General features: G+C 30.7%; 2 protein-coding genes across 2 annotated transcripts; one reads left to right on the top strand and one right to left on the bottom strand.

Annotated features, from left to right (window-relative positions):
* Positions 1-5,807: 5,807 nt before the first annotated feature.
* Positions 5,808-9,309, top strand: LOC126669529 (disease resistance protein RPM1-like). Its single transcript, XM_050363018.1, has 2 exons — positions 5,808-5,884; positions 6,272-9,309. Exon 2 carries the CDS (start codon positions 6,310-6,312, stop codon positions 9,139-9,141), a length of 2,832 nt encoding a protein of 943 aa, XP_050218975.1. The 5' UTR covers positions 5,808-5,884; positions 6,272-6,309; the 3' UTR covers positions 9,142-9,309.
* Positions 9,310-9,432: 123 nt separating this feature from the next.
* LOC126669530 (vacuolar protein sorting-associated protein 20 homolog 2-like) lies at positions 9,433-12,987 on the bottom strand. Its single transcript, XM_050363019.2, has 6 exons — positions 12,831-12,987; positions 12,331-12,483; positions 12,104-12,256; positions 11,115-11,198; positions 10,087-10,249; positions 9,433-10,001 (listed from the first exon to the last, which is right to left on the bottom strand). Exons 1-6 carry the CDS (start codon positions 12,930-12,932, stop codon positions 9,976-9,978), a joined length of 681 nt encoding a protein of 226 aa, XP_050218976.1. The 5' UTR covers positions 12,933-12,987; the 3' UTR covers positions 9,433-9,975.
* Positions 12,988-15,930: the final 2,943 nt, after the last annotated feature.

Consider the following 15,930-nt stretch of genomic DNA (forward strand, 5'->3'; position numbering starts at 1 on the left):
TGAAAACAAAAGAGAAAAAACAACATTAAAATTAACAATATAGTACTACAAAATCATTTATTTATTATGAAAGTTACAGAGTTAGAGGTGAAGAGATGATTTTTCGACTAAATAATAGTCACCAAGAATGTGCAGCTACAAATTTGTTTTTGGAGGCAAGGTGTGGTTCAATGGTATCCACCTCCCAACATGGACCGTGTGGCCAGAATTTAGACCAGGGAATTGAGAGAGGTTTTTTTTTTATTAGAGATAGACCTATTCTAGAATTAATTGTTAGCGGAGGTTAACGGGAGTTAATATATATTTTTTAAAAGTTAAAACAGGCAAATCACGATCTGAGCGAAAGTCGGGGTTCGAACCTCCGACCTTGCAATCCTTATGTGCGAGTTGAGAGAGTTGAGTAGAGAGAAAAAAAATTTGTTTTTAATTTTAATGTAAAGAATGAAATTTTTACCATTTTTATAAACACTATAGAATTTATGATGAATTTCAAGATAGTGGTGAATTGATAAAGCGCTCTTCGAATTTAAGTGAGATCGTAAGTTCAAATCGTACTTATGTTTGTAATTGTTTAAAATTTGAAATTATAAATTTTTAAGACACCTATTAGATTCTAATAGAAATTATTCTGAATGTAAATGATTTATAAATGCTGTTTTATAATTGGAATCCGTTCAGAATATTTTATGTTAGACCGAAAAAGATAGCATTTTGGATAAATTTCTCTTGTTGCCTATGATAATCATGTGTATGCCAACCGTTCCCTCGGTCCTCGTAGGATTGTATTTTATAAGGAACAAGTTTGTGGTGGTTTACCCCTTAGCCCATTGATTAGAATATATTTCTAGCTTAAAAAAAATTAGGCTTAATTAAGTTCATCCTAATTGATTAAATTTATATAACAATAGAAAACAATTTCGATTTTTTCCCCATTAATCTTGTTTTCTTATTCCATTTAAAAGTACTAGCCAAGCACTGCAATTCAGAATAAAAACAATAAAAAAAATAAAAACTATAAAATAATACCAATGGTTATTACTCCCTCCGTCCCGTTTAAGAAGGGACAAATGAGTTTTGCATAAATATTAATAAAATAAGACAATATTTTATTTTGTCATATCTACCCCTATTAATTAGTATGGTTTCTCCTAATAATAGAATAAATGTATTGTAAATTGAGTTACATTTAATGCATATTAAAATAACTAAAGGGATAAAAGTGGAAGTTCAATATAAATTGGCACAGAAAACACGATATGACCTTCTTAGATGGGACAAATAAAAATGGGATATGTCCCTTCTTAAACGGGGCGGAGGGAGTACGTTATTGGAGAAAGAATCGTAATAAGATCATAATTTAATCACATAATACCTTTTAATACAAAATTTATATTTATAGATTTCATTTCTCACATGACATATTATATTAATATATCTCTTTATTGGGTGGGGCGAATATTTTATAAGCAATATGCATTATTGCATCTGTCAGGCACTACCATTCAGAACATCAATATTTATTTAATAGAAGGCAACTCATTTACTCAACATTACCTATTAATTTAATGCCTAAAATAATAACCCAAAATATTTTATGCTCATTAAACAGCTCATATGCATGTTAGCAATGTATATTTAAAAATAAAAAAATAACCCTAAAGTCAAAAGTGGAAATAATAAAAAAATTGTATCAACATCCAGAATTATCCAGTTGTTATATATTAAAAGGAACGTAAATTTTATAATAATAATAATATTCTATTTTAGCTGTTTTGTTCATACTAGACATTCAGATAAAAAAAATTAAAAATATATATATTAGTGTCATATGAAATTTATTGATAGTAATTGATGAAATAATTAATTATAAATAAATTTAATTATTAATATTCACGTAAAATAAACTTAAATTTGATTATATTAAACATAACTAGAAATAACCTTCGGACCATTATAAAATCACTATAATCACGTTTAAAAATTGGGAGGTAGTAATGTCAACTTTCGAGGCAATAACATAAATTATATTTTTGTTTTTATAAATAGTATAACAATCATGGCTTTATGAAAATTTAAGAAGTTAGTTTCTACATTAACACATCCATCTATTTAAATAATAGTTTATTATTTTTATAATTGATGTAAAAAAGTATTTAGCTTTTCATTATATAGTTTATTGGAAAAATTAAACCTCCAATAAAATATCATACATTATTAATTACTATTTGGTTACTTTATACGTAGAGCATCCAATGGTTAGTTGCTTTAAAAAAAAATATGCCTTGTGCTTAAGATGTGTCTTTTTTTTAAGTTACTTTAAATTACATATTCTCCATGAGGTTTCTTGTTAAACAATTAATAAACCACCCCTAGCCCACGTTTGATTGATTTCAAATTGAAATATATAAATAAAAAATTGTGATCTACTTCATTGCTTGCGTTTTCCAAATGATTCCACATAGAAGGTCCAACTCGGTTTTGAATTAAAATAAACTTAATACCAGCCAAGCATATATATATATATAACCCACTTTTTATATATATTATTAAAAGGATGGAGTATTTATATTATTTGAATTATAATTCATCGGTATAAACAGTTTTATTTTCCACACTTTCCGGACAATTAAATAAGCTAAAAGTATACTTTTTCCGTCTCAGTTGTTCACTTTTTCATTACTATATCGTTATAAAAAATATAATTAATATTATGAAATTTAATAAAAAATCCATTTTTATTATATATTTATTTAACATAATTATTAATTCTCATTTTTTATATATATTTTAATAGATAGCAATACATATTAGTTTATTGGCGAATTTTAAATAAAAATAAAAAATTAATCTTAAAAATTAGTTATTTTCCGAAACTAGATAAAATACTTTAAATAAAAATAGACAATTTTATTGAATAGAAGAAGTAAAAAACGATATTGCGCTCCATATGTGATCCAAACAAAAAGGAAATTAAATAAAAATATTAACTCTAACAAGCCAAAGAACACAGAAAGAAAATTGATAAATAATTTTTTTTTAAACTAATTGGGTCGCAAAACTGGTCAAAGAGAATATAAAATAAAATTTTGAAAACTTTTACAGGAGATTAACAAGTTAAAATATCTTAACATTCTTACTCAAAGCCAAAAGTATAAATCAAAAGCACAAACTAATAAAACATGCAAACTAATTTAAAATCCGTATAATGTATTTTAATTTTTTTTGAGAACTTTTATGAGATCTAGAAGTTAATCATGCAGAAATCAACGAGCTATAATATGCAACACCAATTAAAATATCATAATGGTTGGTACCTCTCTAAATGTTTTATATTGATTAAATATAAGAAGAATATTCCACTTGTTAGTATAAAAAAGGATAATTTTCTAACTACTCATTAATGGATACTAGGCTTTGGAGGCTCGATCCACTTATACGACCATGGATCAATCAATTTTTAAGACCATTATATGTTATATTAAGGTCCAATTAGCCCAATTTAAACTAGAGTATTTATCAAAAATATTGGTTCTGTTTTTAAAAGTATCTGCTAAAAATACTTCGGGTTTGAAAATTTATTTTCTTACTCTTTTTTTCTGAAAATTATTTTTTTATTATAAAATTTTTATAAGAACACTCGTTTTTGTAAAACTGTTTGAAACTGTTTTAAAAACAGTTTCTAAAATAATCATTTAGAAACTGTTTGAAACCTTTTGAAGCTATGCTACAAACAGATTTTTAAAACGGTTTCAAATTATTATTTTTAAAAACCATTTGAACCCGTCTAAAACCCCATTAGAAATGGTTTTCAAAATAGTTTCAAACTGTGTTTTTTAGAAACCATTTGAAAATGCGAAGTAAATAGATAAATATTTAGAAATTTTAAAATATGACTAAATACTTTCAGTTTTGGGACTATTTTTGTATTTTTAGGTAACTTTAAAAATGTCCCTTTAAACTATAAGAAATTTCTTGTATCGTTAGTACATATGAACAAGAGTCTGTTTTTTTTATCCAAAATTGAAGTTCATTTTATAATAAGACTCATGTATCCAATCTAAAACACCTAACTATATGATAATACTATACTTTTCTACTTCTACATAAAAATATTCATTGAAATATTCAATACATCATCAAAACATCTTAAGATATTCGTGGACTCATATGCATTAGATATCAACAAGCTGTAACTCAATCGGCCTAATTATTTTGTAAAATTGACCAATGTACCAATGTTCAGTATTGGCATCTGTCGAAGTTGGAGATTCTACAAAAACTACGGTACCAAAAGATATAAATTTAAAAAGGCCTAATGTCTTAAAAAAACCCCGACCTTTTAGCCCCTTTCCAATCATACCCTGACGTTGAAAATTTGTCGATTTTACCCTATTTTACATTTTTGTGTTTCAATTGTACCCTGAAAAATTAAATTAACGTCTATTGCGTTTGGAAATTTGTTTAAAACATTCTTCATGTCTCGCATATATTGATTGTATATTTTTAAGATTTATTTAAATTTAGTTAAATTAATTAAGAATTTAAATTAGTGTTAATTTGATTATAGTTTTTAGTTAGTTTTTAAAAATAAAGGACTTATTTGTACTTTTTTGAATAAAAAAGAATTTAATTTCATGTTTAGACTTAATTAATTGAATGATTTCATAATTTAAGTAAAAAAATTAACAAAAATTAAAATATTGGGGTACAATTGAAAACGGAAAATTTAAAAGTGGGTAAAATTGACAAATTTTCAACGTCGGGGTGGAATGGAAAAAAAGTTTAAAGGTGAGGGGTTTTTGAGTGATTAGGCCATTTAAAAAAAGGTATCATTTTGATACAAAGTACAAAGGTTTGGTGTCGTTTTGGCTAATAACCTGTTCTTCGCAGGTTCCTTTACAGGTGTTTCTGAGGGTTCTTCACCTTCAGGACTTGTATTATGAGGAGCAATCTCAGTCGGGTTCGATATATTTTTCCGAAACTCAATCAGCATTTACACACAACCATTTAGTTCGCCTTCATCCTGATAGAACGCCGTTTCAGGAATTTAATAAATAATTTTATCGTTTACCATTATGATATCGCACCCTGCGAACTTTTCCTTGTATTCTGAATGAGTCTGAGCAGAGCAAGTGACTAAATTAGATGTGTAAATTTTATAACTGTCATGACTTGTCATCTCAGGAATTTTCGATCAAACGAAACAGAAAATTAAAAGTTACTCGCTACTGATCTCACCAGCTTATGATTGAATTATGAGCTGAATGATAATTGGTGTCAAGCTCAACTCTGGTTCTGCTACTAAATACAGTAAATACTGAACAAAGCAAAGCGCATTCACATGAAATTAATGTCCGAAAATAGAGTATTTTCCGAAGTCATCTCTACTTGGTTCAAATTTTTCAATTCGATTTGCAGAGATGGGCAGTCTTTCTGTTGATGCAATGCAAACATATAAGTAACAATGTATTGTATGAAATGCATGCACTACCACGTCATTCATGAACTGAGCTAATTACTTTAAAATAAATAATTTTAATAAATAAATTATATTAATGCCATCATTTTAATAATGTGTTTTAAAGTAATAGGATCACGTGGTGGACTATGTCCACCTAAGAATTTCTAGTCATGAGAAATGATTCAAAATTGACAAAAATAGAAACATAGAAACATAGGACTCAGTCTAAATAAGTAAAAGTATGAGTAGTTAATATCAAAAGAAACAAAAGTACAAGGACCAACATTTTCATAAATTTCTTTTAAGTAATGAGAAATCAACCATTGGACTTTGGACTTTGCAATATAAAAAAAGACTGATACTATGTTTCAAATTCTTCATCTTTGACAGTAACTATGTTCTAAAAGGATTTATAGTAGAAAGGTAAGTCTTAAATCAAACTCTTTACTTGCTTATGTATTCATCCCTTTGAATTTACAGTTGTTTGATCATTGGTTGTTCTATATTTTTTGCATCTTGATCATTACAAGGTCAATTTAATTGGTTTTATGAGCTTTCTTGTTATTAATCTTAATTATTACATTCAATCCTTAAGTCAATTATTTAACCTCTTATAATCACCAAAAAATGAATTGTATATACATTCCCACTTTTTGTTTCGGTAGGAGGAATTGAACCCACGATCTTAGCAGATTGCTGCTCAGCGTTTATACAAATTGTATACCTTTGATGTGTTACGTTCCGGTTTTTCGGTGCTACATAATTACATACTATTTTAGATTTGATTTGTTAACTTATGAATTATGTTAGGAGCTGGAGTTGTGCTGTGAGGAGTCTCGTAGTGTGAAATGGCTGAAGCTGCGGTGGGTTGGGCAATTAACAAGTTAGATGTATTGCTAACTGGAGAGCTGAAACTGCTGAGTGGCGTTCATAAAGAGGTTGAAGATGTGAAAGATGAATTGGAGAGTATTGAATCATTCCTAAGAGATGCAGACGCGAGGCTGTATCAGGAGAACGTGGATGGGCGAGTCAGGGTTTGGGTTAAACAAGTGAGACAAGTTGCTTTCCGAATAGAAGATACAATTGATGAATATGTGCTTCATTTGTTGGGGCGTCGAAATCAGCATGGCTATTTCAACAATGTCACCGGCGTTGTGAAGAATTTGAAACGTCGTCATGGATTAGCCTCAAAAATAAAGGATATCAAGAAATCAATAGTTGAAATAAGGGAGAGAAGTGATAGATACAGCTTCGACTTTACGTCAAAGCAAGGAAATAGTGATGGAAATGGCGCATGGCATGACCCTCGAGTGCATTCGTTTTTCGTTGAGGAAACTGAAGTTGTTGGTATTGACTCTGTTAAAGCTGAATTGATAAGCATATTAGTAGATGGAACTTCCGAAAATGCAGCCATCTCCGTGGTGGGAATGGGAGGGCTAGGGAAGACAACTCTCGCCAGCAAAGTGTATGATTCTGAAATTGTCGCCTTGCATTTTGATTGCAAGGCGTGGATTACAGTGTCTCAATCTTACAACACGGAGGAGCTACTACGGACCATGATAAGTCAATTCCAAAGAGAAAAGACGTTGCCTGATCTTGAAGGAATCAACACAATGAGAGAGATACAACTGATTGGTAAATTGAGAGAATATTTATCGCAAAAGAGGTACTTCGTGGTTTTCGATGATGTTTGGAGAATTGATTTGTGGGAATATATAAAGAATGCTTTACCTGATTCTAATAAAGGAAGTAGAATCTTACTCACAACTCGTAACGAAGGTGCTGCCCCTTCTTCTAATGAGTCTTCATTTTACCATATCCTTAAACTTTCTCCTCTGCCTAAAAGAGAAGCTTATGACCTTTTCTGTAAGAAGGCTTTCCAGTCAAATGGCGGAAATTGTCCATCGGAACTCCAAGAGGTGTCTCGTGCCTTTGTCGATAAATGTGAAGGCTTGCCTCTTGGAATTGTGACAATTGGTGGTCTATTGGCAACTAAGCAGAAGTCCGCTTTAGGATGGGGAAAGCTTTATGATGGCCTTAGCTCATTCCTGGCAAATGATCAACGTATGTCAAATATAACCAAGATTTTATCTCTAAGCTACTATGATTTGCCTTGCTACTTAAAATCTTGTTTTCTATACTTGAGCCTGTTTCCGGAGGATCAATCCATCAGCTGTTCAAGATTAATGCGACTGTGGATAGCTGAGGGTTTCATGGAAGAAAAGCATGGCAGAACAACGGACGAGATTGCTGAAGAATACTTGACCGAGCTTATTCATAGAAGCCTTATTCAAGTAGCAAGATATAGTATTGATGGTAAGGCTAGAGAATGTAGAATTCATGATTTGATGCGGGATACTATTCTTTCTCAGTCGCGGGAGTTGGGTTTTCGTCAAGTTTCTACTGAGAATTATAAAAGTTTGAAGGGCAGAAGCCGACATCTCTCAATTGATGACAGAATAAAGAGTTTTGTTCAAAGTAGTAGCGATTGTCAAACTCGTTCTGTCATTCTTTTTGAGGTAACAACTGAATTGCCAAAATCACTTATTAGCTCTTTCATTGAAAATTTTGAGCTTTTGAGATTATTGGATTTCGAGGGAGCTCCTATGGATTGCATTCCGAAGGAGATAGGAACTTTATGGCATTTGAGATATTTAAGCCTAAAGTATACCCGAGTTAAGACATTGCCAAAGTCCATTGGTAAATTGAGCAACTTAGAGACCTTGGATTTGAGATGGTCCCTTGTACATGATCTTCCAGTTGAGATCAACAGCCTGCTTAAACTGAAATATCTTTTGGCTCATTCTTCTAATTATGATGTTCCGTATAATCCCAATTTCCGACGCGGTGTGAAGATGCAAGGTAACATTGGACGTCTAAAAGCATTACAGAAGCTCTACTTAATTGAAGTAGATCACGACATAGGCCTGATTGGTGAACTACAAAGGATGACACAATTGCGAAAAGTTGGGATAAAAAAATTGAGAAGCGAAAACGGGACGGCTCTGTGTTCTGCTCTGGAAAAAATGACTTGCCTTGAGACACTTCATGTTTCTTCAGTAACTAAGGAGGAATTCCTTGATCTGCAATCAATGTCTGATCCTCCTCCACAGCTCCGACGTTTGTACGTAAATGGACGAGTAGGAGAGTTGCCACAGTGGATTGGTAAACTCGCCTGTTTGGTTAAAATTCATATGAATTGGTCGAGGTTAGCAGAGGATCCTTTGGCAGTTCTTCAAACATTGCCGAATCTTCTTATTTTAGGGTTCTACGAAGGGTACGATGGAGCGAAACTGCATTTTAAGAAAGGATGGTTTCGAAAACTCAAGCAGCTATATCTTCTTGGATTGAGGGGACTAAATGAAATAATAATGGATGAAGGAACATTGCCTGTTATGGAAAAGCTAAGGATTGGACCTTGTCCAAACTTGAAAGAGGTACCATGTGGTATGCATTTACTGAGAAATCTCAAGTCTCTTGAATTTACTGACATAAGAAGAGAAATTGCAGCTGCAATTCAACAAAATGATGGTTATGAATATGGTAAAATTGAGCATATACCACTTGTTCTGTTTTGGTACAAGATTAAAGGAGAAAACTACAATTGCTACAAGCTTGGTGATTCCGAGTTGGTCGAGCGCTTGAAGGGAGTCGATGAATTGTGTGATATTCGAGGTTAGGGATGATACTGTTTTGGATATGATTTCTAAAAAAATAAGTGGTTTTTTATTTTCCAAAGAGAACATGTTTGATTGAATGGTAAATAATGGATAAAGGATTTATAGTCCAACTAGGCACCTATGTGTCTTGCAACATATAAATTTTATACTACTGAAATTTAATCTCAATTGTAACAACCCTAAAAGTTAGAATATAATTATAAAGATTAAAAACTATGAATTAAAATAGTCTTTAGACCTAATCATATAGAAAAGGTAGTTACAGTTCAAAAAAAAAAAAGGACAAAAAGCTTAACTAGAATAAAGACTTATTTAAATTTCATCTGTTTGCACAAACAAAATCAACTCAAGCTCGGTCCCAGACACATTTCAAATACTGTTTCGACGCAGACCTGCACTAAGAGATGTTACAGGTACTCGACTACCGGTTTTTTTTGTCAAATGAACATCTTATATCTCATAACTAGGTTATGTGCTAGATGATTCATATCGAATTTGAAGCTCACGTATGATTTCTTACACTTCCAGCATAGTAAGACTATGCCAATAGGAGTAAGTATACTGCTGGCATTAGTATTTACAACGTCAAGAAACATCACCGAGAGAACAAAGTTCTATTGCATTGAAAACCTAACTAATGCAAACACCATATATACACGGTATATGGTTCTTTTACCAATATCAACACATCTAGCGAGTTTGTTTGCGACTCAAAATTGCGAGATTCCGCTAAATTGAAGTCAAGAATTTGTGAAGAAAAATATGTTGATGACATAATCAAGGATGGTCAAAAGCCTCACGTGACTGGTTTGCTGATTTAACTATGCTCCCAAATTATGCAGGCAATGGTTCCTCCAAAACTGCATTGAGAGAATTGTAACCTTTAAGATGCTACAACATTTTAAAATTAGCATATGAGAGAGATGGAGAGACAGAGAGAAAGACCTTTTCTCTTCGTAGAAGCTTCAGTCGGTATAATTATGTCTTCATCTGCAACTGCAAGCGGAGCAACTGGTGGTTTGGTTGGTACATCAGGAAGATCCAACTTTTCCTCATGCTCCTTGGATGGCACTGGCGTAGGTACTTCTGGCATGTCTTCAACGGCCATCTGAAAATAGAAATGGAATTTTTTTTATTTCAGATAAGAACCAGGTACAGGAAAATATTTTTCTGAAAAATAAACAAGTTAAAGCGTCACATGATATGAACAACAAGGCATGTTAAGTCTTCCATTGACCATATAAGTTAAATTCTCTCCAATAATCTCACTAATTGTTTAAAAAAAATAGTCTGCCAAAAATGCAACCCAATCCAGTAATGCATAAATGCTTGTTCGCAGTAAGAGTAGATCTAGAGGAAAAAATTGAATTATAATTTATAATTATGGGAAGAGAAAGCTATGCTCGTGGTTTAAGTACCTAACCACGAGGTACACTATTAAAATCAACTAAAAAAGTTTATTATTGGTTCATTAAATTATCTAATCAAAATCAAATATGTAAAAATGGCTAAATAAACTTTGGATGCCCAAATTTAATCCTGCATTAATCAATTTCCTAGTTTTTTCATTCCTAATATATGATAATATTTTTACTACTTTTTCCTCGAGGCCAACATTCTAGAACCAAAAGGACACCACCTTCCGGGATAGGGCCAAAATGATTTAAAAAGAAAAAACAACATAGAAAATGGAACTCGTGGAAACTGATTTTGCAGTTTCCATCTACACCACTCTGGGTAAAGATCGCATCATCAAAAGCACATGTTAAACCCACTGTCATATTCTAGATTAATTGTCCAACAATATCATATACCACTAAAGTGAAACAAACCCATCGATATGAAATATACGGGTTTAACAGCACTGCGATTTACCTACAGAGATTAAAATGATTACAACTAAAATAAAGGTGGCAGTTTAATCAATTAAAAAAGAAAATATCTGAGAAATGTGTTTATTTTAAAGGACATACCTGGATTTCTAAGTTCTCAAATTCAGCTAAGACTTCTTCTTCGTCCTCTGCTGATAGTTTGTCCCCCAATATGGCATTAATTTCCTTAAAAAATGCACCAAAAATCAGGATCTTGAATCCAAAGCTTGGAAAAAATATTAAAAAAAAAAACAAGAAATAGCGGGAGCAAATAAGCAATAAAGGTACTGTTGACTGTTGAGACAAAATATCAAAACATTCACAGGCCAGAGGTCCACAGGAACAATAGCAAAATCATTTGCTCGATAAAGTATTATAGCAGAACACATTACATTCATTTAACACCAATGACTAACACACATGTCTCTTTATCAATAACAGTATTCTATGCTTTTGACAATAAAAGCAGCTAATGTATTCACTCTAACATAGAAAACATGTTTGATGCATCTTCACAGCCTCATTTTCAAATCCCGTAGGCAAATCAGTCAAAATGAGAAGCATTCACAGTAGTTTAAACTTAAATGTAATTTTACTTGACCATTCAAGCTTCTAAAGTCAGCCGTGCAACAGTTTGTGAAACATTTTATTTATAGAAGTGCCACAAAGAGAGGGGATAAAAAAGGAATGAGCATATGGAAATTCAACACATCAAACATTGCAAAGTTCATACAAAAAGAAAAGGGGAGATGAAGCAGTTCCCTAACCTACAAACACAAAATAAACAGCGTAGCTCGTGAAAACCTAGACTTTTTTATTCCAGCAGACTTAAATTATACCAAGAAAATTTTTGAAAAAATTATTAGAGAATGAGGGAAAACAAGGGAAAACATAATAGCCAGACAAAACAACAGTAAACTCTCAAACCATCAAAAAAATTGTTCAGTAGTTGTGATCAATGGTTTGATTATATTCATTCTAATGTTAATTTGTTACTATTATTATATAGAATAAGAGTAAGATAAAAACTTCCAATATTCGAATAAAACATCAACGACAATTGTAGGACAAAAAATTAACATCAAACCCACATCTTGATAAGCTTTAGCTTCCTCGGTGTCATCCATAAGCTTTTGGACATCATCCAGATTGATCTCGCTTTGAATCGCCTTAACTGCATCAGTACCTGATTTTAAACTCTCAAATACAGCTTTCTGCTTGCTGGCTAGTTCAATATCCGCCAACTGAATCGAACAAAAATATAGAGTTAACAACGTTTCTACAATTTGCTACCGATCAAGAGCAAGAATCAACTTACTTGTTGCTCAACATTAATGAGCCATGTATCTACTTGTTTAAGCAATTCTTCTTGTGTTTTCTTCTTCTTCAAGGCTAACAAAGCTCTGTCCTTTCTCTTCTGACGAACCAACTCTTTAGCAGCTTCCTTTTCCGCTTCAATAACTTCTTCAAGCTACAAAATACCATACACAACATACAAACATCAACACATTGAATCACAGCCATAAGGCAAGATTGTACTAAGATGCCAAAATTGATAAAATATAAATTTTAAAGTGGGCAATGCTATAAATTTTAAGTCGAAAAACTATACTATTAAATTCTATATTCATAATTTTTTTCAATAAATAGCGGGCAACTGCCCACCATAAGCTCTTTCTAGGTCCGCTCCTGCACTGTCTAATTTTGAAATTGATCAGACAATGCCCATATCCAAAATCCACCATAAATTACGAATTTCAGAGAAAAAAATAGAATCAGATTAGAAATAAAAATATAAAATGGATCAAAAGAACTAACCTTTTGTTGATATTGAGCGAGCTTGCGGCGTTGGGTTTTGAGGGAGAGAATTGCTCGGTCAACGTCGGTGATTTTAGGTTTCTTCACAAATATGTTCCCCATCTCTACTTGTTCTATGTTAGATCGCCGGGCAATTAGTTCAGCCGGACAATTAGTTCATTATTTTATTTATGGCCAAGCTATAAAATAAAACCCTCCAAATTATTCAAAAAGATCACATAAACCTTTTAAATTATTTTTTAGTCACTTGCGCTCTTAGTACTTTTAAATGGTTTAAAAAATGTGTAAGTGACTTTGGTTTCCATCATGTGAAGTGTGAATTGTCGAATAACTTTTTTAATATTTCATAACAAGTTGAGGGAGTGAATTTATTCTTTGTTCTATTTTTATTAAAGGCTTAATATATAGTTTGACCTTAACTTGTATCATTTTACCTATCTAACTACTAAACTTAACGTCTCACACCTATCAAAATTCTAAACTTGTTAAATAATCTCATTTAACTCCTACACTTGATAAATAAATAAACATTGAACATCTCCATACACGCAGTCTTATAGAGTGTTTCAAGTATTAGGTGGATACGGAGGAGTTCAACGTTTAATTATTTCTCAATTTTAGGGATCAAATAAGGCTATTTATAAGTTCGAGAGTTTGATAGGTGAGATATTAAGTTTATGGGTTAAATGGATAAAAAGGTAAAAGTTTAGAGATCAAATTTTATATAAGCCAATTGTTAAACGCAAAAGCCATTCTTAAGTCCATGCACGTTTATTTATTTTGATTTTGAGTTTTTCCACTTAGAAGTGTAGAGATTAAGTTCTTATGCTTTTATTGTCTATGTACGTTATTTTTTTATATCAGAAGGGTAGATTTGATATGAAAGTGAGAACTTTTGAGTCTGTTTAACTCTTTTTGTTCGATAATGACTATTAATATTTTTGTGGCAAGTTGAAGGGTGAATTGATCATTTGTTACAACAACAAAATAAAGAGATAAATAGAACTACTAGTATTTACAGACTACACGCTACCTTTTAAAAGGAAAATGTGGTAAACGGAAAAATTAGGAAGGAAATGTGGCAAATGAAAAGAAATTAGAAAGTTGATATTTATGAAAACGTGTTTAGAATTTTATGTAATGTTACATGTTTTTATATGTGTATACACACTTTTATTATTAAATAATAAATAATTTTTTTATGGTAATTACCAATTTTCTATTTTTTGGTCTACTAACTAAAGTACTAAAAAATGTGAAAAATTGAAAAAAAAAATAGAAAGTTAGTATTCATGAAAACATGTTTATAATTCGCTATCTTAAATAATTAAAACATTTATGCTTGAGATTAATTTCAAACAGTCCTTTCAAAATCGCTCTATTTAGCACGTTTGCGAGGTATGTGTGTGAGTTATAGACAATTTCGAAAATAATTATATTTTTTATTAGTGTGATAGCCATTTGAAAGACTTAAATTTGATTAATTTTTTTTTTGAAATGGGCTATAATTGAGATATTAATTTTCAAAACGGATTAATTGAAAGTTTTGACTATAATTAATCTTAAAGGCGAATGTTTCGTATTTTTAAGACATTAAACCATTAGAATTTTGTCGTAATTTTCTCTTGTTTTTATATTTGTATACACTCTTCTATTATTAAAAAAATACAATTTTTTATGACAACTACAATTAATTTTTCTATTTTTAGTCTATTGAAGTATTCAAAAATTATAAATTATAAATTTTCTATGCATAACGTAGTTTCTATTTACTTGCGTAATTATTGTGATTTTCTTTAGATAATTTTAAAACAGTTAAATTTCCCCTTCATTGTATTTCAATAATTTAATATTTTCATAATTTTTAGTTGTTTATTTAAGTTTTTTTATAGAATTCATTAATCGTTTAACACGTATTCTAGATTTTTTAATTATTTGAATGTTTAATTAAGTCATATTATAATTATCTTAATTGTTACGATAATGAATGAATATATAAGTGAATTTATGTTAGCTTGGTTTTATTATTTTATAAATTTTTAAATTAGTATGAATGTTTAATTATAAATAAAAAAATTGTTTAAAGTGGTCTTTCTTACATATATAATAATATTTTTGAGTCTGGTTCAACAGTTAGTGCAGGTATACGTGCTAATTCAATTTGATAAGTGGTTTATATTCTATTTTTATCAATAAAATTCTATATGTTTGTTATTCTAAATTATATTCAAAATTTAATTATCGGATTCAATGTATTGTTCGGTTTATGTAATTTTTTATGAATATAGGTAAATAAAAAATAACAAAATAAAATTATTCTTTTTACTAGAAAATGCAAAAATATAAAACAATATCATTTACTGCTGGATTGTGAACTCCGATTGACGAATCTGACTTGTAAAACAAGATAGATTGTTAACCGAACGGTGGTTTATCACTCTTTAATATTTAAGTCAGTTTAGGTTTCAAGCGGGAGAGGTACGCATTTACCTCATATATTTTATAGTAGTGAGATTTGACCTAATTGAATCCAATAAAAAATAGATTATTTTAATTTTTAAGGAATAGGTTTTGAAGTAGGAAAAAGATTTCTATTTTTTTAGTTTAGCATGATCTTATTCTTTTTTCTAACAAGTAGTAGTTCTGAATAGAAATGTCTTTCTATTTTAGTCTTTATTCTTATAGATTTTCTCCTTAATTATCGTATCGTAGTTGACTTTAAACTTGATCTCTTATCAAGATTGTATCATGATATCATCAAAGGTTGGTTCAATATCTTAACTGTGAGGTTCGTTTTGCCACACTCTTTAGACATGCGAGTTTCTTAGGATTCGTCCGTATCGTCGGTTTATTTTGAGGCGAGTCCCTTAGTAGGCATCTTTAGCCAAACCGTCATAGAACTCAGTCAGTCATTGTGATTGATATAACACGTGTTTCCATCATTTACATAAACTACACTAGTAAGCTTAATATATTATTTGATCTCCGAGCTTGAACTTTTACCTCCCATGTGATTCTTTTTTTTTTCTTCATTTTAGCCTATCTAATATCTCAATTTTTAAAGTTTTTTTAACTTCTAAAGTAGAGACAGAGATACAAA

The sequence above is a fragment of the Mercurialis annua genome, linkage group LG2 (assembly GCF_937616625.2).
Source record: "Mercurialis annua linkage group LG2, ddMerAnnu1.2, whole genome shotgun sequence".
Lineage (NCBI taxonomy): Eukaryota > Viridiplantae > Streptophyta > Magnoliopsida > Malpighiales > Euphorbiaceae > Mercurialis > Mercurialis annua.